This window comes from Colossoma macropomum, unplaced genomic scaffold (genome assembly GCF_904425465.1).
Source record: "Colossoma macropomum unplaced genomic scaffold, Colossoma_macropomum, whole genome shotgun sequence".
Lineage (NCBI taxonomy): Eukaryota > Metazoa > Chordata > Actinopteri > Characiformes > Serrasalmidae > Colossoma > Colossoma macropomum.
The window spans coordinates 17,533,042-17,558,553 of NW_023494801.1; the positions used below are offsets into that span (position 1 = coordinate 17,533,042).

Below are 25,512 nucleotides of genomic sequence, written 5' to 3' on the forward strand. Positions count from 1 at the left end.
ATGCAGGGATGTGGCTAAAATAAGGCTCTGTCTATGGACTAAAACTATGTTTCAGTGACATGAAAAAATGGAATAGAATTTTCATGATAAATCCAAATCTTTCAACTTCACTTTAAAGGGAATCAAAAAGAATTAAAAAAAAAAATGCACGTTTTATTTTCATAAGTTGACATTGAGGGGTTAGGATTTGGGATAGCCACCACCTCAAAGATACTACCCTCTAAATTATGATTTTGTTGATATTTAGCTCATTGCTATGTCAGTTAAGGCTTTGGATTTAAATGGATCATAACATAATTCTTGTAAATATTTAAGGTCTGAATACTTCATTGTTTTTTAAAATACATATATATATATATATATATATATATGGTCCATGTCTCTTAGGCTTCAGCCTCAATGGTGCCTATGTCAGGAGCAGGTGAGTATAATAGGGAGCATACTCTGCTTTTACTGACTGTTGCAGTGTCAGTGAACTCCTCAAACCTACGCAAAGATGCTACTGTGCTGCTTTTATGACATTAACGTTCAACTGGCAGGCACAAATTTTAATTCACAGTTTTTTGTTTTTTTTTTGCTTAATTTAATGTACTGGAAAAAGCATAAAATGTGGTCTTTTAGAAAATACATTTTTTCATAATTTTTATTTTATTGTTCCCCAATATGTTAAACTGAAAAAACTGCACTAAAATTTGCTGAAAAATGCCATATTTACATTTGTTCTCTGTAGATGTCTCTTCTTTATTTTCACTTAGAAAATCAGCAAAATGTTGACTGGGGGTGTTCAAACATTTGCAGACAACTGTAAAATTATTTTCAAACTTATGAACTCTAGCAGTCATTGTGCATTAAGAGAGCATTACATTGAGAGAGCATTGTCTAGTGAAATCAGATTAAATTATCACTGTCCTTTGTGATAACTTACGATATGTCATTTTTATTGTTTGTGTTTTCATTCATGAGTTTTATGATAGGTATAATATAAAACAATAACCTTCAAATAAAAGCAGAAAATCTTTTTTAATATAAATACCTGAATAGTGAGATGTTGTGTTGCAATTTTAGGACAGTGCAGACTTTCCTCCACCTGTCTGTGCATCACAATGAATCCCCCACTCTCCCCATGAGTCATCGTGTTGTGCAGTGCAGCAGCGCAGAGCAGAACGGCCAACACGCACTAAAACGGGGGGAGTGAAACAGCTGGTTTGGCTGTTTGTCCACATGACAGTTGCCAGCTGTGGCTGTGCAGCTTTGCTGCTCACTGGGAATAGATCAACTGTCACAGCAACTAATTCATTCCTAGTGACGATGTCAATGTTAGTGGCAAGTGCACTTCAAGTCACTTCCAATATCTAATACGTATGAATGTGAGTGATGTATGAGAGAAGTAACTACTTTCAGTAGCCAGGTATTCACCCAGCTTATGTCTACTCTGTGAGCGAACTACTGTATGTGCCAGTATGGACCATTCTGTCAAATTAGTTTAAACTGCAGCCCCACAATCAGTAAGTAAGTAAGTAAGTAAGTAAGTAAGTAAATAAATAAACACACAAACAAACAAACATTCCGAACCTAGATATTTACAAGTATTATGTTATACTGTATTTAGACCTAAGGCATTAATTGAAATAGGAAAAAAAATTTGTTAAATGTGAACAAAATTAGTATTTATAGGGTACTTTCTATTGGGATGTCCGAAACACTAACCCCTAAACGCATGTGGGTAGCACTGTCACCACACAGCAAAGGAGGGTCTGGGTTCGATTCCCTAGCTGGGTGACCAGGGCTCTTTCTGTGTGAAGTTTGCATGTTCTCCCTGTGTCTTTGTGGATTTCATCCCACAGTCCAAAGACATGCAGTTAGGCCAACCGGAGATGTTAAATGCCCCTAGGTGTGAGTGTGTGTGTGTGAATGTATATGTCTGTCTGTCTGCCCTGCGATGGACTGGCAACCTGTCCAGGGTGTTTCCTTTTTTCTGCCTATTGACCACTGGGATAGGCTCCAGCTCCTCTGTGACTCAGAAGGATAAGTGGTTAAGAAAATGTGTGTATTTTCAATAAGATATTTCTTATTAGATTTATATTTATATTTATATTTAAATAAAAATAACTTTATTCAATAAATACTGTACCATGTTTTCATGCATCACTGTCCCTCATGGCAACAGTGAACACTTAGATCCCATTGTTTTGAAGTAAATGTGTCCCAAAGTCTTAAAATCAGTGTGTAACATTAAGAACTGTCACTACCGAAACACACCGTTTCTGCAATTATTTTTTTTTTTTTGTGTTACAATGAAAAACATTATGATTTTATGTGTGTACAATTGTTCAAAGGTGTGTTTGCCAGTTATGTACTGGCTAGCACTTTTGAGTTCTGTTCAAAATGAACTAAAATTGTCTCTACCGAAACAATCGCTACTGAAACATTTGGTCAAGTTTCAGTAGTGTTATGATTGTTTGGGAGTGAAAAATGTTCAATCTTATTTTTTTTTTTTTATTAAAATAAACATAATTAAGATGTAGGGTCAATTAGAGCAAAGGATTTTGTTCTAAAGTCCTAGTCATTTAAAAGTCTGAAAAGGGTTTTCAACTCTGACTTTACACCAATTCAGCAGAATGGTCTATGTAAGCCTGAATAGTCTGAGGTAATTACTGAGACAAATTCAAAGGGCGCTCCACAACAATGCCACAGTACAAAAACTACACGACACTGAAATTAACGGTTATTCAAGTCTTCATTTCCTGAAAAATTCAGCTTCATTTAGAATCACTTATGCTACCACCAGTAGTGTCAGACAAACTGCATTGATAAAGACAGACAATTCTTCTCTTCTTTCACACAAATGCTGCTCTCTCTTTTTATATACGTTAGATTTCACATCAAAAGTGTTGCAGCAGAAAGGCAGCACACAATACTGGAACAAGCCACAGTGAATCAGCAGATCTGGACACCCAGGGGTAAAGCAGAGGCTTAATGTATTCATAATTTATAATTTAAAAATCTCCAAACTGGTATGGCACTATTTATAATGCAGCTTTAGGATGAATTGATTTATCAATGCCAACAAATCTGTCCTTTCATAGCAACTGTTGTGAGATTGGACAGGTATCACAGAACATAGGCAAAAATCCCTTTCAACCACATGAGATACTGTTGCGTACAACTCAACAATTGTCAAAATACAGAAGTAGAGGGCATTATTACTGTCAAATGAAAACATTGTTAGGATGCATAATTAAACTCTCAAAGAAAGCATAGCAATTTCCTTATTGTCTTTTGCACCGTTGGGGCTAACACAGGGGCGTTAACACATGTTTAGTTATCAGGTCAGCTCTCGAAATCCTAACTAACAGGAGAGCTCTCTTCGATATATTTATCTATTCCTAATTGGCCCATTTTTCACAAGGCGTTTATAGACTCCAACCTTTTTGTTTCCAGCCTACACTTAACAATGAAGTGAGAAGTACTGTAATACTTGCATAGTTTAAATGCAAACATTCAACTGAATAAAACTGAACTTAAACTTACAAACACATTTTTTTTTTTTTACTTCCTAGTAAACATTAGGCTTCTGAAGGCCCTGAGAGTTTTCTTCTGCTTTTAGAGATGTAGGAGTATCGCAAGTAATTCTTATTCTACTTCATTATAGTACAAACTAGTCACATTACTGTTACTTTGTACTGGTTTACCTGCAACACCGGTTATTTGCAATATACCTAGTTTCAATTAGTTGATCCCTTAAAATCTCAGGCTTATTACATACTAAGGCATATTATTCAGTGACTACAGGGACTTCATTGCAAACTGGCTGAGCTATTCTTAAGTTATAGAAGTGTGTAATAAAACTTTGGGCCCACTGGTGGGCCCTGACCATTTAAGGGGTTAAAACGTCAGTCCAGCGTGGTGGTGTAACATTAAAACTGGAAACTAACAGTGTCATCCACAAATATTGGTGCATCTGATAAAAAATGAATAATGAAGTCACGAAATAAATAATTTTCTCAAATCTATGTGTGGTACACTTGTTGGCACTTCTTCGTTTAATACTTTTATTTTTATTTTACTTTTTTTACCTCCTTTTGCAAAAATAACAGCTCTGAGTTTTCTGCTGAGACCAGTCAAGGGATCTGAGTCCATTCCATCGTACAGAGTCTTTCCAGATTTTTCAGATTCCAAGGTCCACACAGTTGTGGACTCTTCAGTTTATCCCACAGGTTTTCTGTGGGGTTTAGGGAATGGGATGGTCATGAGGTACTTCTCTGCATGGCTATCTTGTCAAACCCACCTCTGGTGTTTGCTGGCATGAAAGCTCCATTTTGGTCTCATCGGACTATAGAACATGGTCCCACTGAAAGTTCCAGTAACAACTGGCAAAGGAGGAGCTTGAGTTTGTTGGTGCTTGACAGCAGAGGCTTTTTTCTGGAACCCCCCCCCCAAAACAACGTGTTGTTATGGAGGTGGCATCTGGTTCACATTCTGACCCAGAGACCTAACTAATGTCTGCAATTCCCCATCTGTGATCCGTGGAAATTTTTTGGCCGCTGAAACCAGCCTCCTCTCTGTGCGTGGGGTCACTATAGACATATGTCATCTTTCCAGCAGATTCTTAACATCTCCAGTTATTTTATACTTCTTAATTATTGCCCTGATAGCTGCTGTCTTGTAATAATTTCCTGATTTCTGATTTCTGTTGAGCTCAACAACCTTTTGTCGCACATCATTGCTGTTTTCTCTGGTCTTTTGTATAATGATGAATGACTGAGGGAATGTGGCCTGTGTGTCACCTCATATTTATACCCCACTGAAACAGGAAGTCATAGCTGAGCACTTAAGTGCTCCTAATAGCTCAAATGAATGTTAAAATATAAAACATATGAATATGGGAATATACGTTATTTAAATAGAAAATTCTACTAAGTGCCAACTATTGTGGCACACAGATTTGTTGAAATATTTATTTTAATATAAGATTTAGTTTTTTTTTTTTTTTGAACATTGTATTTTAAATAAAGTTTAAATTAGTATTTTGGTAATATTTTCAATGAAAGATCAAAAGGATAATAATTGTTTTACAGCCTGTTTTGCACATGTTTACCAATATTTGTGGAGGGCACTATAATACGTTAAGTACACTCTTAAAAAAGATGGTTCTTTAGGTAAAGGTTCTATATGGTTCTATATATACAACCACGTAAGGGTTCTGTATAGAACTTTTTTGAAAATGGTTCTATATAGCACGAAAAAGGGTTCTGCTATTGTTACAATGTCAAGCTTATAACAATAGAAGAACCGTTTTTTGTGCCATAGAACCATATACAACACATTCTCCATCAATCTGAAGAACCATTTCACCATGCAAAGAACCATTTAAGCTTCAAATGATTCTAAATAGAACTCATGGCTCTAAATAGAACCATTCCCTTTACTGAAGAACCATCTTTTTTTATGAGTCCCCTACAGTTTCTCAATAGGTTAAATGCTATTTTGTCAAGGTTCTGTAAAGTTTTTTCAGCCTTCCCACAGTTGCTGTGAAAGAATGCACATGTGGGTGGAAATCAAAATCTAAATCAGTTCTTTAGCATGTCTGTTCTCTGCATTCAAATCAGGAGAACGTCATTAACATTCAAGCAAGCTGTATTCTGGTTGGACTTTACACCATCACATAGGAAAGCACAGGAACAGAGAAAGCATGACATAAATATGACATTAAATTCCTTTTTAACTAACCAGTGCATATGTTCCTTTTAATTGTACATGGTGGGCTTCTAAAGTAATCTCTTTCTTCTTCCTCCTCCTCCTTCTGTTCCACCACTCTCTCTTTCTTATTCACTCTGGCTGGTAAGTGTCAGGCTCAAGACATATTCATAGTTCCAGCAGGGTTGAAATGGGACTATATTCAATGATGGCAGTTACTGTTACTGGATCTCAGAACATTGTTAGGATATCAGAGTTGGCTTAGCACTGGCAAACAAAAAATATAGTAACGCCAATAGTATTTTTAATTTGCATTTTTCCAAATTTTTACTCAGACAACAGTGGAAAAATACTGCTAAAAGTTTAAGCAACTGCTTAGTGGAGGGTTTTAGAGGAACTGCTCTTGGGATTGCTTAACTTTGGCTTCTAACACTTATTAATAGGAGAAACACAGACACATACTACTGCCTAATTACAGTGACTTAACGAGCACCAATTTGCATAATGTTTATCTCATTGTTGCAATCTGCACATCAATAATGAGTTCAAAGAGTAGTCTTATGTCCTTAAAATAGAAAGATATTATCATGTAAAAGGCCTCTTGGCTGCCTGTCTGAACTTCATCATAGACCCAGACTATTTTCTGCCTCTGTACTTCTGTTATAGGTCTGTTGGTTCACAATTTCACTCACTGTAATTCTTCTTTTGCACTTATCCCTCTCTCAGTTTCTCTCCCCATTAGTCTCACTCTCTCTTTCTCTTTTTTCTCTGTGTTTACATGATAGAACAGGTAAAACCACAGCATTCTTTAAGCAGGGTGAGGCCAGTCTTGGTCACAAATGGAGAGGAGGTCTGCTGAGCCCTGGAGGTCATCCTTCTGTCCTGATAGGAAGCTGAGACAGAGAAATAGAGAGAGTGTGTCTTTAAAGTTTAGTGGTCCACTGAATTATACAACATTCTATCAGACCTGCCTGGTCTAGATGAGGTAAGCATTAAAGAAGTCTAGAAAACGCTTTTAAGCATTTTCCTAATAAGAACCCTGAATAATCACATCTCTATTCTAAGTTCTGCCTTATTGGTTAATCGTGCATTACAGTGATTTTACCATGGTGCAGAGACCAAGAGCTATCCCCTACAGCCCGAGGCCTCTGACATATTATTAAATCTTTAATACTGACTGAACACTTGGCCATGAGGTAGTTAATTTTTTTTTGGATTGTTATTTTAAAATAACAAAATTGTCATCTTGGAATAACAAGTTACTTATCTTGTTATCTTGAGATAACAAAAGTTGTTATTTTGAGATAATGAGTTAATTATCTTTTGATCTCAGTTGTTATCTTGAAATAACAAGTTACTTATCTTGATATCTCAAGATAACAATCTAGAAACTTATAGCAACAACTCATGGCCTCTCTGGACTTCCATAGTATGACTTTCTTTATGCCTTAACAACTGAATTAGGCAGTACATTTGAAAAATTGTGAAATTCCCTTTTGGCTCTTGAGCTCCTGAGCTAATGGCTGTGCATGTAGGTGGAATTTGAGGTCAAGTATTAGGTGTACTGCTCCCCTACTGACCAGTGTTAAAAATACAACCAATGGAAAGAATAAAATGTGAAATAAACAAAACATTTTAGTATTTTTTAAGATAGTAGAACAATGGAAATGTATAGTGTGGTTATTTTCTTAAAATAAGATATTTAAAAACAACATATTGTCGCTGTCTGAAAAAACCCTGTATCTCCAAAAGAGTAACTTTACAGAATGGAGGAAAAAACATTTTCAACTTATGTTGAAAGGCAAAGTAACAGGATTTTTTTCCCAAGTAAGCTGTCAGAAAATTTTAACACAATGCAAAAGATAGCTGGAGTTTTCAAATTATGAAATCATTACGCTCAAATTATTACACTCAAATTTATACACTCCTACCAGATGTGAGTTTGAACATACACCAAAGATGAAACTGATGAATAACAAACTGTCAAAAAATGCTGAAATTTGCAGGCACTCAGATTTGATCGTACACAACTTTGATGAACTAGGGCCTTCATCCTGTTCAAACCTGCCTGTCAAGCCCTTTACAAATTCCATTACAGAAACTCCAAAGCTGAAACAAACCCAGCTTGAATAGGGCTTTAGAGTGTTTCAGAGGAAAAGTGTGGTGTTTATAAAATATTGTTCTGGACTTTGGGTGGGCTTTTTTTTCCAGCACCTCTGTTTATGCAAACAAGAAAAAAACTGGAAAATGCTGTGGAGGTTTTCAAAGAACATACTGCAATTAACTTGCACAATAAAATAGGACATTCATTCTTTGATAACACACATATACCTACTTTTCTTGGTGGAGCTTGCAGGAAATTTTGCCCGTAAGAACTCCGCCATCTCTTTGTCCTCTTCTTTCTCTCTGTGTGGAGGCAGAATTATGTGCATGAGCTCAGCAAGCTACCTTAACAACAAATTCACATAGAAGCACATACAGAGGCGCAAACACACAAACTCACATATGGGTATGGTTTTTTGTGTGGGTGCATAAGAGACAGAGAGAAACAAATACTAATGATGCACTGTTGTCTTCTCCACATGTTCACATGTGTAAATGACACTTGGCCCCAAAACAATCATTTACTCTCTCTGCATCCTTCCATCAGACAAGAAGAGTTTAAATTATTGTAAGTTCTTTGACATCTCTTTCATTTTCTCTCTGTCATCTTCTGTGCCACCCACCTCTTTACTAGCCGACCGTCACATCACTCAGTGGAATTTACTCACAGTGAAGGAAAAAGAGTTGATTTACACACTCCACCCACAAGTTAACTAGTTATCAGCTTAATTAGCTACCTAACCTGCTGGTGAGCTATTAAAGCAGTAAGATTTAGCTAGCATGCTAAAATAATATCAATCCGCAAGTGCAACAACCTCACAAATTAATAGCTAGATGAGCCATCTAACATTACAACTTGGAGTTCATGTTGTGTGTATTTTTATTGCTACCTGATCCCCATGTTTGTCACTATGTGAAATTTGGGTAATGTAAAACATTACCCTAGCGATTTAGTGAAGTAGAGGCTAAGAGCTTAAAATAAGTGTAGGCTATACTTACATTTACAGCACAACAAATTTTTCCTCCATAAAAAATACATTGTAATTTAACAATATGCACTAGTATTGCACTTACACTCCCTGAACATGTTATTAGGAACACCCCCTTGCAGCTACACTTATTATGCATTTTATCAGCTCCACTTACCATATAGGTGCACTTTGTAGTTCTACAATTACAGACTGTAGTCCATCTGTTTTAAACACTGTGTCCACTCACTGTCCACTCTAATTAGACATTCCTTCCTTGTTGTTCCACCTTGTAGAAGTAAAGTCAGAGACTGTAGGTCATCTGTTGCTGCACAGGTCCTCTAGTCCTTAATCAGTGGTCACATGGTCCTTCCCACAGGACACTGTTGGCTGGACTTTTTTGTTTGGTGGACTATTCCCAGTCTAGCAGTGAAACTGAGGTGTTTAAAAACTCCAGCACCACTGCTGTGTCTGATCCACTCCTACCAGCACAACACACCACCACCGGTGTCACTGTAGTGCTGAGAGTGATCCACCACCCAAATAAAACCTGCTCTGTGGTGTTCCCGTGGGGGTCCTGAACACTTCAGAACAGAGTGAAAGGGGGCTAACATAGTATTTAGATAAACCTATGGACTACCGTCTGTAATTGTAGAACTACAAGTGCACCTATATGATAAGTGGAGCTGATAAAATGGACAAACTTTGTAGATACAAGGAGATGTTCCTAATAAAGTGCTTGGTGAGTGCATATTGCCTCCTATTGCGACTGTGATATGATAAATGAATGAATAAATTAATAATTAATTAAATACATTAATTATGTGACATGGTTAAAGTTAACAGGAAATCAAAATCGTCTTTGTCCCTGGTCATACTAACCCCCTCATCCCTAGACTGATTTATGGTTTTTTTCCACATATTTTAGTAAACTGCAATTATGATTATACAGTATTTACATGAGACAGTCACACATGCCATAAATGGTTATTTTCAGATTCTAGGTTACTAGATATGTTATAATTTGATATGTACATGCTAACAGAATTTTAACACCTTTTTTAAATGTAATTTGTTTCACATCACAAGCCCTGCTGATTTTTGAGACATGTGTACTATGTCTGTAAGTTAAATAGCTCCTGAGTTATGAAGTCTAGATGACAGCCATGCAGACAGCCTGCAAAATTCAGGATTGGGTTGTAAGTGTTAAGTATTATATATTATATCATTACACATCACTTTGCAGCAGCAGGCAGGGAATAATATTAACCAACAATATAATATTTCACCTCCCCCACTGCCCTATCATTAAGTGAAACTCAACTCAAAAAGCATAGACATCCTGCATGATATCATGTTTTGCTTGGAGATACGTAACCATGTGGAAGGAAAATGTGTCTTTATTTCTGATTCACCTACACTTTAAAGATTGTCCTTCATTGTTTTGCTGGAATATATAAATACTTCAATTCATATGTATTCATATAGTCCAGCAATACTCACATAGAACTGACATATTGTGAAGCCCTAATCTGTTAGGGGCTCCATGCTCTTTGCAAGAGACTCTTTCTCCTTCACTATATCCTACAGCCCAATACCAATACAGATTAAAATGCAGCATAAACTATCTTCTGTTTTTCAGTTCTCTTGACAACTAAAAGCTGTCAGCTGGATTCTACAAAAGTCCTATTATCCATAAATGGCAATTGTAGACCCCATTTTTCTTCTTCTTTTTTAATTTGGAATAGGGCCAACTACTTAGCGAATATGCTCATAATCGAAGAAAGCACATTGTCCAAAATGCACAATTGTTTTATTGCAAACATTAACTGTTTGGTTTGCTCTTTCAGAAAGTCTCCCTTTCTGTCAAGGATGAAAACTGGGCCAAAGTTTTTAAGGCCCTACAAAAATATAATGGGAACTGCTCTGCAATCATAGGTTCTACTATAACTAAGGCACGAGGAATCAGTTTGTGGAAGAAAGTTGTTGTTGCAAGAGGACAGCTGCTGACTGCAGATGATTTGCTAGCTAATGAGAATGGGTATAGCGCCCATGAACATGGAGCACAAATATTGTGGTGAAGACTTTTTGATTAATATAGGATTTGAACTTGCACTTGGCTTCCCTAGTGATTTCAGAAGGTCTGGTGTTTGTCAAGTAATGAGAGTGTTCTGGTGGATCCTTAGAAATGCCTGTTCCAAGCAAGCACTGAATTGGACACCGCAATTGCAGAGCACGCTCCTGTGGTTTGCAAGTGGAGTTCGAACACATTGAAGTCTTAGGCCATCACCTTAAGTTCTTTGCCACCTCCTCTAACTGTGGCAAGTACTTTGCTAGCTGTCTTACACATTTAGCTGGTGTTCACACTGCAAGTAGGGTGCTATCATGAGGCTCTATTTAAAAAGCTTTCTTAACAAGAATGTGAAGGAGGGAACAATGAAGGAAGAGCACAGATGCTGAGCACAATGCCATTGCCATTTATTATGGCTTTAAGATATGCCCTTTTGGTGACCAGAACACAATAGAACACCTTAACTTCTAAGCCACCTCATCCATAGTAGAGACTGGAGATCATGAAGAAAAATTGGCAGCACATGCACTACATGATGGCACATGCACTGTTGGTATTTATTCAACACATACACTCTCAAAGGTGCATGAGCAACAACTGATTTTTACATTTTTTACCCTTTGTCCATCAACACAAAACATGTCTGTATAATTCACCATGACCAGCAAACTCCATTTAGAGTTTGCCAGCATTACCACACATTGAAATGGCTTCACTTTCTAGTGATGAGGTAGGTTTGTTAAGGGTACTTCCTTACTTTGTTATTTAGATATGAATGATAAAAATATGGGATTATGCTAACGTTGCTTGAGAGGAGAACAAAATACGCAATATAGCCTACATCTCAGTGGAGCATGTGGTCTCTGTTAATGGCTAAAACAACAAGATACCACAGCTATGGCCTAATTTATCTTAATTAACAGAGACCACAGCTATGGCCTAATTTATCTTATAGAATGGTTCTGCTTGCTTTCAGGGACCTACCAAAAAAATATGAGCAGCAAAAGAGGGCTATAGGCTACAATACCACTCTCTCCACAGCAAAATACTGTTTTGTTCTACCTGGTAAATTATGGTGACATACCATTACATTTCACTTTAGACATTACTTTTTATTAATCATGCTATCCAAGTACTCTCCACATACTTTTTTGTATAGCAGCACAGTTTGGCCAGAGCGAGTCTCAAATTTCCATATCTCTTTTGTCCAGGAAACAGGGAAGTTACAAGCCTAAGTCAAAAATGTCTTTGCTGTCCTGTTTTTCTTTGTGTTGACCTGCAATGATGCAAATATCACCTCTACAGAAGCATTTAAGGTGGAACGGAATTACATAAATATCTACCAAAGCATTACTCTGTATATATATATATACATATATATATATATATATATATATATATATATATATATATATATATATATATATATGTATAAGATGTACCTTTTTGGACCGAGTGTGTTGTTGATGATCCTCTCTGACAGTTGGTTATGGCCCATTGAACTCATTTAAATCTGTGTGAAGGAGGGGGCATGGTGCAGTGTCAAACGCAGGACGGTAAGGCAGTAATGCCGAACGAGTGTGCTGAGTAGCTGATAAGGTTCAAATGTGTCTTGTTTCTGCCAGCCTACTTACAGACATGTCTTTTCTCAGTAGGTGGCAGAGCCCAGAGAGAGAAGGAGACCAGTGGAGACTCAAGTAAGAAAAAAAAGACTGAAAAGTCCCTGCGAATGTTCTCTTTAATTCTGTATGCTGTAAAAGTAAAAAATAAATAAATAAAATCTATAAATATTCTATAAATAGTCTTTGTTGGATCAAGTTTTTTACATGTCAAATAAATGCAACAGAATTGAGAAATCAAATGATGTCTTTGTCACTTGAAGATATCCGGTTTGCAAACAACACAATTGTTTTGTGTGTACGGTTTTAAAAAAGGGTGTCTACATATTTCGACATTTCTGTATCGCACTGCTTGTGCTTCCCAGCTGCAGTATAGTTAATAAGCTGATGATTACAGGCATTTTTCCTCATTTGAATTTTGTTCAAAATATTGTGAGCATAGTGAATTGCAAACCTAGTATCATAAAATCAAGTAGAATAGTTGGTTGAGTGTATCATTACACCCCTAGTGGATCCTAAAAATTGCGATGGGATTTAAGCCCAAGAACCAAGGTCGCCTTTCATTAGCCTTTCAGTTGATTCCTTTTTGACAAAAAAAGGGGATTCAAACCCACATGGCAGAGCAGTCTAGCACCTTCACAACTTAGTACTTCGATGTAAGCTTTCATCAATCTCTCACAGAGGACATTTTCTTTATTATCATACCTATTTGCAGATGGTAGGTGCAGGTTATCCACTTGTTATACACTTCTGTGTGTCCTCATTTGGTAGAAGGTTACAAAAGTGTGGAGTAAACAGTGAACAGACCATTTAGTCTATGAAGCGTGAAGCAATGTCTAGCAACATAAGCAAAACAATTTGCTTTATCTTTTTTATCTAGACAGAACACACTGCCTTCACAGTCAGATCTGCCTATTAGTTCTAAGTAATTCCCCTGTAGCGTTTGTACCTCTTCAAAGTTTGGGTTGACGTACTAGCTCAAATGAGCTCAATGGGTTTCACTCTCATGACTCACATAACCAAAACAATTTGCCACGTTTATTGAACTGACGAAACTAGCCTGCTGCTGCAGAGCGCCACAGTTGGGTGTAGTCTATTCTCTCTAGATTGAACTAATCAATGGTTTCAAACACTCGCATGACAACTTAGGTCTTTGACTGCAGGGATCCTGGCATGCTCTTCACTGAGATCTCATAAGATAAGGTCTTGCTACTTAAATGTCCTTTTACACTTTAATATGCACTTATTTGCTTCTCACTTCTTTTTTTTTTCATTTTTCTTTAACAAGTTTGCGCACTTAACATTTTCATTCATTGCTAGCCTATTTTGTCCTCTAGAAAAGCAAAATGTATTATTTGTCCTCAATGTCTATGCTTGAATTTATTTAACTATTTAATAACATCAAGCTACAGAACTCGGAAATATTCCCCAAAAATGATCACTTGCACTTAATTAGCTTTTTGAAAATTAAAGAAATGAAAGGTGGTCTCTGACTTTTGGACAGTGCTCTATGTCTTTTAGATAATAAAACTTGCCAGATTACTTTGTAAGTTACTCTGAATAAATGGTTAAATTGTCACTGTCACATTTAAACCTCATAACTTCAGATTTTGCGTTAATTTGTTGACACCATTTGTGAAGTGCTAGCTGGCCTCTGCTGCATGTAAATATTTAATGACGAATGGACCAATAAAAATCTCTTTATACCAACATGAGTGTTTTTGCTTTTCCAATAAGGCCTCTATTTTGTATATGCAAGGTTTATGTACAACAGAAGCACATTATTAGAAGGAACATTTCAACGTGAACATTTAATGAAACCTCATACAAATCCTTATAAAATAGGTAAGTTGGCAAAAAAAAGTTCACATAGACACAGATGCACAAGTTAACATTGTTTCTTTATCCTATTAAAGGTGCAGTGTGTAACATTTTGGGGGAACCTATTAGCAAAAAATGGAACATAGTACACAAAAACATGTTTTCATTAGTGTATAATCACCTGTAACTATGAATTGTTTTGTTTTCGTTAGCTTAGAACGAGCACTTCATATCTACATGTGGAGTGGTTGCTCTACCAACATGTTGCACTGCCATGTGTCTACAGTAGCCCAGAACAGACAAACCAAACACTGGTTCTAGATCAGGGGTCAGCAACCCAAATATGAATAAGAGCCATTTTGACCTTCCAACAAAAATCAAACGACCTGGGAGCCACAACAGTTTATGGCCATTTTATTGATGTAACATTTTACCATCATGGCTGAAAATATGTCTTTATATGTGCTAGCTAATGTCCTGGTATAGACTAAAAACATAATATCATCATTTATAGCCACCTTTCTCACATCTCCAGCAGGAAACCTTTCCTCAGAAGTGGTATAGTTTTTTGTAAAATTTTTCTTATTGTCCGATTTTTTACGAAGCTGAAGTCTTCTTATTCAACAAATTCTTGTTTGAATTTTCCCATTCCACCTGAACGAATGAGTAGCTGACTTCAGCTTTGTGATTTTTAGTGTTTGACAGTTTCTCGTTGCAGATTAAACGTATCAGGAAACCAGCTGAGTGCTTATAAATGGAAATAAGTCCATTCGTCTCCAGATTATTGATGTTTGTCTTAAATCTTTCTCTTTGCCTTTTCCTTAGCTACTAGCTAGGTCAGATTCTTGTCTGCGTTGCTATGGTGAACAGCAGTCTGCGTGCTTCTTCAGGGTTAAAGGTTGGTGAATTAGCAGATATGCATTAACTTCAGTGTCTAAGAACATTTATTGTTAAAACTGTGTTAGAATGATCAGCAGAGCTTTATTTTACTGCAAAAGAGGATTATTTTATTTTTACCTTAAAATTTAATTCTGCTTTGGAGCCTCAACAGGGCAGTAAAAGCATCGCATGCAGCTTTGGAAATGTTGCCAACCCCTTCCCTAGAGAGTACCTTTTGTGGTTTTACGTTGAAGCGGAGGATCATGCTTATTACTGAGCACAAGAAAAAGCAGGGGAAGATGAATCCTCATCGTCAAAGAAGCAAAAACATGAAGAAGCAAAACGAAATCGGGACAGACGATAGCAGAAAACCTGACAGCCACCGTAGGTTCTACTACATGCTTGGAAAGGGAAGGGTGAGGGTGGGGTATTCAGTCGGTTGCAATCTGCAACCTCACTGCTAGATGCTACTTAATATTACATACTGCTCCTTTAAGTTGCCATTTCAGAGACTGAAGTTTACTTTACGACAGCACTGAAAGGTAAATGAAGATGCAAATTATCAGGAAGCTGACTTATTTCTTTGGAGCGTTTCATAGGAAGAGATAACAATGTAGGCCTAATGTAGCCTCACACCTCTGCAAAGAAGCTGCACTCACCTACAGCCATGCAATATTCTGTCTACTTCATTCACTCCCTCTCTCTAACTCTCTCTCCTCTGCCCTTCCTCACCTGTAAATCAATCGGCCTTATTTTTCCAGACCCCAAGCCACAGTGGTGCTGACAGCACAGGTGACGTAAAGAGTGGAGAAAGATGAATGTGTGTGTGAGTGTGGTGGACACAGCGAGCCGATATGTTATTGGCACAGAGTGGAGAGTAATTGGATTGCGATGTCACGGTCAAGAGGGTGGGCATGAATGTCACACTTTTGGCTCCAAGCACGTCTCTCCATTCACCTTCTGTGCTAAAGTCAGGTACGCTATAGCTATCTAAAGGCCCAGACCACCAACTCGACCTCGACAGCTTGTTTGTGCTGAGACAAACAAGCTGAGCTCTCTTACGCAAGCACCAACCTCAGCCTCTCGAACTCCACATCGTCCACCAGAAAGTCCCGAGTTTCCACTAGCTTATGGATCTGCTGCAGTAGCTCCTCCTCTCTCTGCCTGTCCTCATTGGACTTGTCCTTATCTGTCAAAGCAGAAATTAGGTCAGACACAAGACACGTACGTTGAATTTATACTATGCAAGTATTGTAATAATACTCTTTTTTTGTTTTTATGTATTGGTTGCAGATTAGAAACATTAAATTGCCCCTAGGTGTAAGAGTGTGTGTGAATGTATGTCTGTCTGTCTGTCTGCCCTGCGATCGAATGGGCAGACAGAAAGACAGACATATCCTGCCTCCCGCCCAATGACTGCTGGGATAGGCTCCAGCTCCCCGCTGTGACCCAGAAGGATAAGCGGTTTCAGAAATGTGTGTTTTGGTTGCAAAAGGGTTCTATATAGCACCAAAAAGAGTTCTGCTATTGTTATGATGTTAAGCTTCTAACCATAGGAGAATGCTTTTGGTGCTATACAGAACCCTTTTAAATAGGTTTTATATAGAGCCACATTCAGCACAGTCTCCATCAGTGTGAAGAACCGTTTCATGATGCAAAGAATTCTTTAATCATGTAAAGGGTTATTTGAGTGTTCATGGTTCTGTATAGAACCATTTTCTTCACTAAAGAACCCTTGAAGAACCATCTTTATTAAGTGTGTAGACACGTGACTGACTGTGAATTCAAGGGTAACAAAACCATTAAGAGTCTGTCAGAAATGGAGCCAGAGCTCTTTATTTAAGGAGTCACTGTTAAACTGCAACATATGATAATATCTATTACATGCCTCAAATAAATGTCTTTTACAAGCTTTAAATGTCTATACTAATCTAGAATAGCTAAAAATGTTCATGTGCACAAATGTTATCTTAAAAATAATGCACTACTAGAAGTCCTATAGGCATGCTAGCAGAATTAGCATCATCATAGAGGAGTTTTGATATTTATGGCCTGAGGCCTGAAGGCATAGCTCTGTAACGTAAAAATCCCATTCACTACTTAGGCCCTATATTGAGTTATGCTACACTACTGAGCTGTTGTTCAGATAACTGACACTAGGCTGGCTGGAAATGGCAACATATTTGCTACCATGCTAATGTTAGCTCAATTTAGTCAAGCTATTCCTTTAATTAATTTGGCAGTAAATGCTTTAAATACATTAAAATACAGGACTTATGTACACAGCTATTACTGTGCTCACAAATGATTCCTATGGAATTCAATTGTTCAGCCTTCCTCTGAAGCTCTTACAGCTCCTGAGGGCTTTTCATGAGTATAATAGTAGTGGTGTACAATGGACCTGTGAGTTTATTCAGCTTCAAGGCAACATTGTAGGCACTTTAAGATCAGATTCATTTTTGTATTTTCATGCTGTAATTGCAGGATTGTTCATGTTGTTTAAGAATGTATGACACCATGTTTTGCTGGAGATAACTAGACTTTTGATTGGCCATTTTAAAGCCTTTCTTTACAATATGTGTATTTAAGAGATATTTGAACGGAACTGAATGGAACATTATCTTACATGTATTTCAAAAACCTGTACCTTTAATACTCAACATGTTAACACGATTATATTTTTTATTTTATTTTGTAAGTTATATGACTTCAGTTGATGACAGGAGCTACCTGGTTTAAGCATAAAACTGTATGCGGTGAGGCCAGTCTGTCTGGCTGTAGTTCAGTGAATAAATGGAGCTCAGCCTGATGCATGACTTTTGTCTTGAGACAGAAATCACTGCTATTCCCCAGAGATTTTGCTGGCTTATGTACATGGGGCCAGGTTCTGTATGTGCACTGGGCTAATGAGATGGTAGCTAGAAAGAAAAACATGTTCAAACTACGCTTTTTTGTGTCTAATCTCCTAGGAAACCAAATACTTTAAAGTCAAATTGGTAAGTAGCAGAGCTACATATCTAAGAGAGGTCAGCTAACACAGAAACACAAGAACGTAAGAATACATTTAAGAACGTAAAATACATTTAGGAATCAATATTCAACAGTTCTTGATTATTTCATGCAAAAACTCACAGTAGATACAAACTATACTGAACACTTAAGTAGTGCTCCAGCATCTGTATGAATATCTGCCACTCTTTAACTACCAGTGGCTGGGAGGCCAAATTAAAGCAGTAATACTACAGCAAAATACTGCAGCTGCACTGATGTTAAATTCTGTTCTTAAGGGCCTACCTGGGATCGAGACCAGTTTCTGGAGTTCTTTTTTAAGCCTGGTGATCTCTTTACATAGTTGAATATCATCCATCCTGGAAAAGGAAAATGAATAACAAACAGACAGAAAGACAGAAGAAGAGAAGGGTTATCCTGTTTCTGTGAACCTGAATCTGGATTGGTATTATTTTTACAGCCGTTTTCTCTTATATGACAGCAGCATTGAACTTGTTGTATCATACTGCATTTGTCTGCAGTTTTTTTCTGAGAAAAGATGATTTTCCCAAGCTGTAACTTATTATAAGCTTATTATAAAATAAAGACAAAAACTATCAGGAAACCTTTCCTTTAGAAATAAAGCTTTTTATTGCCTTGGGCACCACACTTATTTGTGCAGTAAATGAACAGACATTTAGTTCTTTGTATTATTGAGGTGACTCCCAAGACACAGCTGACTACAGGGACTTACAAACTAGCTAAGCTATTAATAGGTTATAGAACCTATTAATATAGAAGTGTGTAGCAAAACTTTGGCCCCACATGGGTCCTGGCCATGTAAGGAGTTAAAATGGAAAAATCTCATTTGCAAGACCTTCAGTCCAAGAGGAAAGAACAGTCTGAGCCTGCTTTCTGGGTGGAAAGTTCTACTTTCCTGTTGACGTGCAGTGGTATTAGCCAATGGTGAGTCTCCACGTAGACACACAGAACTAGTCAGTCAGTGCTCTCCTCAAGCTGCCTTACCATGCTGTGAGAGCCGTAGCTTGAAAAGACACAGTGGCCAGCTTCACAGCAGCATTGCATACATGATACTAACAATAATATTACATCAAATATACAGTCGTATGCAAAGGTTTGAATGCCCCTGGTGAAATTATGTTTTGTAACAACAAGTTAACACATCCACAACTTATATATGGCTTTTTCAGATTTTAATGCACAATTTCTATTTATTAGCCACGTTTAAATACCCTTTCTTACATTATTCCTGTATTTTATTTTTTTCCCTTAAGGTCCACATACAACATTTGCGTGGTGTTAAAACAGTCACAATTAATTTTTACATGACCATTTTCTAACCTCTCACTATCCCTAAGAATTAAACAGGCTGTTTCTGTTACTGTGTGCTTGAGGCTGGTATATGTAATTGAGCTCTGTTCTGATTGGCTGCTCTGTATTGTGCCTCATTCGAAAAACAGCTTGGGCAAAACACTCTTTATAAATTCAGCATGAATGGGCGGAGCTAAACTGCTGTAAGCAGACATACGTTTGCATTTCATATATGGACTCCTCCATGTTTAGGCAAGGACTAAACATGTAGAAGCAGTGTTTAGCTACTGTGCTATTCTTAAAACAAAACAGTTCCATTTAAATAGAGAACATTAGAAGAGCCCCGACACTGGACACTTTAAAATTCAGGCTGAATAGATTCCTATTAGAACAGCTTTCAGCTCTGTTTAAACACTGTTAGCTCTACTGCACTTCTCTCCTGTCTTAATTTCATTTTTAATTTGATTTTTGATTTAATGTTTAATTTCTTCTTGTTTAAATGTATTGTTTATAATCATGTTTCATCTTTGTATTTTCTTATTTGTAAAGCACTTTGGATGACTGCAGTGTATGAAAGGTGCTATATATAATAAACTTGCCTTGCCTTTTCTTGTACAGACTGCAGAGTGAAAAGTAAATTTTGACAATTTAATGTTTTATTTGAAAAAAAAGGGAAATTCAATTTTCATATTGGAAAAAGTACTACATACATGATCCATACAATGAATGGTATGAAGCTCACTCCTAGCTAGACTGAGCTGCTAGAACTACAAATCCTCACCATGATCTTGCCATCTCATTCAAGAACTCTCTGAGTGTTCTGTCTGAAGATGCAAGAAGACTTGGTGTGATTGTGGATGGCCAGTTATCGTTCTCAGCTCATATAGCGAACCTGACTCAGTCATGCAGGTTTCTCCTGTACAACATCTGGAGGATTCGACCCTTTCTCACTTAAGAGGCCACCTAGGTGTTAGTTCAGTCTCTTGTCATCTCAAGGATTGACTACTCAACTTTGGCTGGTCTTCCTATGCAGGCCATCAAGCCCCTGCAACTCATCCAGAATGCAGCAGCACGGCTCGCCTTCGATCTTACTAAGTTCAGTCACATCAATCCACTGCTGCACTCCCTTCACTGGCTTCCTGTAGCTGCACGCATCAGATTTAAAACCCTGATGCTTGCCTACAAAGCCAAAAACAGACCAGCCTGTACCTGTGCCTGTACAACTGTACCTCGAGCCCTTCGAGCTTCAGGTACAGCTCGGCTTGACCCGCCATCCTTCAACATGCATAGAACAAGCATCAAAGCTCTTCTCTGTCCTGGCACCCAGGTGGTGGAACAAACTACCACTGGCTGACAGAACAGCAGACTCCCTCGTGGTTTTCAAACGCAGAATGAAGACACATCTCTTTTTACAGCACTTAAGTGAGCACTGACACAGTGTATTTATTGTAATGTATTGTACTGCAATTATTGAAAAGTATTGCACTATACTGTGTTTAATTGTTACTTTTTCTTTAGGTATCAACACGGGCTTTCGTTTCTAGCAATATCTGAGCTCAGGAGTAGCTTTTACTCTAACCTATTCGTAACTAGCGAAGATACTTTCTCTGAGTAGACAACAAAGCACTCTTGTAAGTCGCTCTGGATAAGAGTGTCTGCTAAATTCTGTAAATGCAAACTGTAAATATTACTTTGTATATACACAATCATATGCAAAAGTTTAAATACCTCAGTCAAATTACATGTTTTGTTGATTTTCTAAATAAAAGTAAGTTAACACATCCTCAACACAGAACACATTTAAACATTTCATTTTTTCAGCAAATTTTAGTGAATAATTTATACTTATTTGCCATGTTTAAAAGCCCCATATCCTAATTTTTTCTTGTATGTACTTGTTTCTCTTGAGGTCAATATATAATGTTCGCTCTATATGTATAGTTCTTTGTCTAAATATCATCACTCAATATTAAAACATTAATGGAAGTTAATAGAACATGGTCACATTCCTTATTATTATTAAGTAACTTTGGACAATTTCTACTGGTCCATTGTTTTGGTTCTGACACTAACAAAAACTACATAATTTGTGGTAAATTGCTTTAGTGCATCATAGTTTTAATGTAGTTAACACAAGCTGCCAAAGTGTAAGCTATACATCTAACCATCTTAGAAAATGCTTTGCTGTGCCATATCTTCTTAACTTGTGTTTATAACTTGGAGCCGTCTGATGTCACATTTTTGTGAACACATCTGCTTCCTGTTATCTTTTACTTTCATTTTATCAAAGACAAACAAGAACACAGTGGGAAATGCTTCATTTCAAAGCTCCATGAAGCTATAAGAGCTTTGGTGTAAATGATGACCATTATGAAAGTTGTATGTTACTCTGCAAGCTGATCTGAGTGGAGGCTCAGGGTCTATTTGCTAAAATAACTCTAACCCCCCTATGCCCTCATTTCAATGATGACTCAGTGTGAGTCTGAGTGTCTGCCTGTTTTCATAGCAGCTCTCACATTCAGCCTGATCATTTCAGTCAGCGATGAGCAAACACACGTCTTTCTCTCTGCCTCTATCACACATGCACGCGTATTTGCACGCTATACATTCTTCTCTAATTATGGGCTATTTTATGTCCAATAAGTGAGAGGAGCACAGAAATGTTGTATTATTTTTACTATCGATGTTCGATAGATGTTGAGAATCTACACTGCGAACAGTATCATCTTGGCAAGTGAGGGCATCTTATATTTAGTCAATATTTCTTATAATGAAATTGTAAGAGTTTTACACAGTTATTCAAGCTATTTCTAAAAACACTTACTTATTTTAAGTAATTTCACCAAATGAATTGTTCTAATTGGACGGTGTATCAAATTGCTTGTTTTAAGAAGTAATGCTTCAAGGAAGTAAATTTATCTGCAATAGCAGTAATGTCATTTCACCTTTGTATAAGCAAAATGGCTAGAAATGGATTAAATAATGTTGTAAAACTCTTATAATAATCTTGTAATGAGAGGTTTCAAATATAAATTAAATATATAAAATATAAATATATGACAATCAGTGTGTACCATTAAGAACTGTCACAACGGAAACACTTTTTTTGTTTTCATGAAAAATATTATTTTATTTGTGTACAATCGTTCAAAGCTTTACTGTACAGGGTAGCATTTTTGAGTTCTGCTCAAAATTATCTAAACTTGTCACTACTGAAACAGTCACTACTGAAACATTTGGCAAAGTTTCAGTAGAGTTAACATTGTCTTGTTGGTAACAAGATGGAATATGTTTGAACAAAATAAACATAGTTAAAGTCATTCAAAGCAAAAGCATTTTAGTCTAAAGTCCAAGTCAGTGTGTGGGGTCCTGCACACTGCCCTGCACACCCAATACAATTCTATGCTTCAGTGAGGTCTTATTAATGAGCTCATTAGTTAAGTTAGTCAGATATGTTGAATGCAGTGAAAACACTGAAATGTGACTCCAGGACGAGGCCTAGGACACACTGCAATATATAATGACACTCCTCTAGGCCTAAATGTAACCTTAAGCATAAAGAATGCTTTGGCCTTTCAGGTTTAATAAATAAGATATGTAGCTACTCTAAAAACCTTATACCAATTCAAGACCATTTTGTTGGTCTAGTAACTGAACCTGAAAAATTCATTAATGTGAAAACACACATGCACGCATACAGTTATGTAACGTAATGATACAAACAAATGCATGCCAGTCCCTGTGACTCAGTTGCTTCAGATGTGCTGGTTCCCATCGGAAGCTATTAGCACAAATAGCTGAAGAGGAATTACAGGTCCTCAGCTGTGTAATTATCAGCCTCTTTTTGTCCACCAACTAAGTCTTGCCAATGTCACTTTTTCTGCAGCAGAAGCCATTTTCCTATTCAACATATTCACTTAAAGCCAGTGGTACACCTAGACCTCGAAGACTCTTCCTTTCATTTGGCTTTCAACTCAGATTAAGAGCTCTGGATTCAGGGGAGTGAATTAGCTAAAGGATATCAAAGAGGTTGATCTGCTTAGGTTAATTATTCATTCACCTGAAGCCATTTCACTCAAAAAGGCCAAAAAGAAGAGAAAAGGAGTAACATAATGTATTCCTGTCACATCTGCAGAAATGAAAGGGTGAGCTGATTTGTGCCTGGGCTGAAAAATGTTTATGTGTGTGTGTGTGTGTGGGGGGGGGGAAGTGAGTGCCGGTGTAGAGCTTCAGGCAGGCTCAGCTCAGTGTCACTGTGTTAGTTGAAGTGCTAGAGACTGAGGTTCTAAGACACACAACTCACACTGTAAAAATTACTCAGTAAATTTACAGTAACTTACTGGCAGCAGCCAGATAGTTTCTGTAATCACCAAGTACTGAAATGTACCTCTGAAATTAAGAAGGAAAAAACTTTTAATGTAATTTTAATGTAAGTCAATGGAACCAGACTTTTTTCCAAGTAATTTTGGGCCATTTCTTTCGGTCCATTCATCTTCAAATTTACATACAATATAAAGGGAAACAGGCATTTTCAAATTATGTCAAAAACTGAAAGACATATATATATTTGGGAAAGTGAATACATACCATCGTTATCTTGCCGCTAACGTGACACTGTTAATCTCATAACGACTGAATCTCATAGCTTGCTGAAATTAGCATAGCAGTGGTAAATCATACTTACAAAGAAAAAGGGTACTTTCAAAGTGAAACTGTCTGATTCATAGATATTAATGTAGCTCAGCCAGCTTTTTTAAATTAATGCAATAGAACACTGAAAAGCAACATTAATTTGCAGTGGAGACGACCCTGAAAAACACTTTTGCCATTTAGTTTTACAGCAAAGATGATGATTCTGTATTTCTGGTGTGTTGATACAACCTTGTTACAATAATATACAGATAAAGGAGAAATACTCTCTCAACCCCACCCCCTCTCTCTTTCTCTGGGTCAGACTGTTCTTCAGATCTGTGTTGATTACCCCATCATGCTTTGTGAAACCCTGTATTTCCACCTTTTGCCACTTCACAACAAGCCCCATTATGGCTCTGATGTGCTCTGTTTACACCCATTAGCTCCTGTTCAGCCTCTTTTCTCTGTACTTAGTCCAATACTGTTGGAGGACCACAGCACATAGACTGCCTCTTCAGTGACGCAAAACCAGTGAAGCACCAAACTGTTTTTTTTTTTCAAACCTTTTAATGACACTGTCATAAAAAAAGAGCACTGTGAGGTAGATTTTTGTCCCCCATGGTACAAACAATGTAAGGCACAGCATGGTCCTAAGTCCAATTGTGCACCTTAAAAGGGTTTTAAAGTGCAATAGCTTCACTTTCCCAGAGTACAGGGCCAGACTTCTACCTTTTCTTATCTCAGCTTTTTGAAATAGAAAAATACAATAAAAAGCCTGGAGTTAACAACTGCTGCACACCGAACAGACATGTATGAAATTGATCAATTATTATTCTAATTTAGACCGTATAATTTAGACCGTATAAATGTATTCATTTATGATGTGTGGTAGATAAAACATGTCATAATTAAAAAATGAATGGAATTATTAAACAAAATTTTGACATTTCATTTGAAATGATGTGTTCAGCAGGAATGCCAGTGCTATCACAATAAGAGGCCCATGTAATTCTACTGTTAAATGAACGTTTACTTGATTTCATTGTCTAAACACTCTCTGTGTCTGTGCTCCTACCAAGAATAGTAATAATAGTAAGGATTTTATTATATTATTACATATTTTATATTAGTAAACTTTGACTAAAGCCCTATTCAAGCTGGATGAGTTTTACCAGAGGGTGTCCAGTAATATAATTTGTGCCTGATTTGATTGACTGATTTGTACAGGATAACAGATCTGTGTAATTTACCCAAATTACGTTTACGTCAGCATTACACAACAAGTGCAACACTTCAGAACAATAACAACACTTTGTGCGGCAAATATGGTGCAAAAAAAAACACCAGACGAGGGAGGAGACTTTACCTCTCGTTTCAATGTGAGATGATGCCCATTTGAAAT

General features: G+C 37.1%; 1 protein-coding gene across 1 annotated transcript in view; it reads right to left on the reverse strand.

Annotated features, from left to right (window-relative positions):
• Positions 1-5,429: 5,429 nt before the first annotated feature.
• Positions 5,430-25,512, reverse strand: part of zgc:171844 (uncharacterized protein LOC100151763 homolog) — a 43,515-nt gene continuing 23,432 nt past the window's right edge. The window contains exons 4-7 of the mRNA XM_036589886.1: positions 18,453-18,526; positions 16,233-16,347; positions 8,033-8,103; positions 5,430-6,590 (exon numbers count right to left, since the gene is read on the reverse strand). Of these exons, the coding sequence (XP_036445779.1) occupies positions 6,472-6,590; positions 8,033-8,103; positions 16,233-16,347; positions 18,453-18,526 (379 nt within the window). The 3' untranslated portion in view covers positions 5,430-6,471. The remainder of the gene's footprint in view (positions 6,591-8,032; positions 8,104-16,232; positions 16,348-18,452; positions 18,527-25,512) is intronic.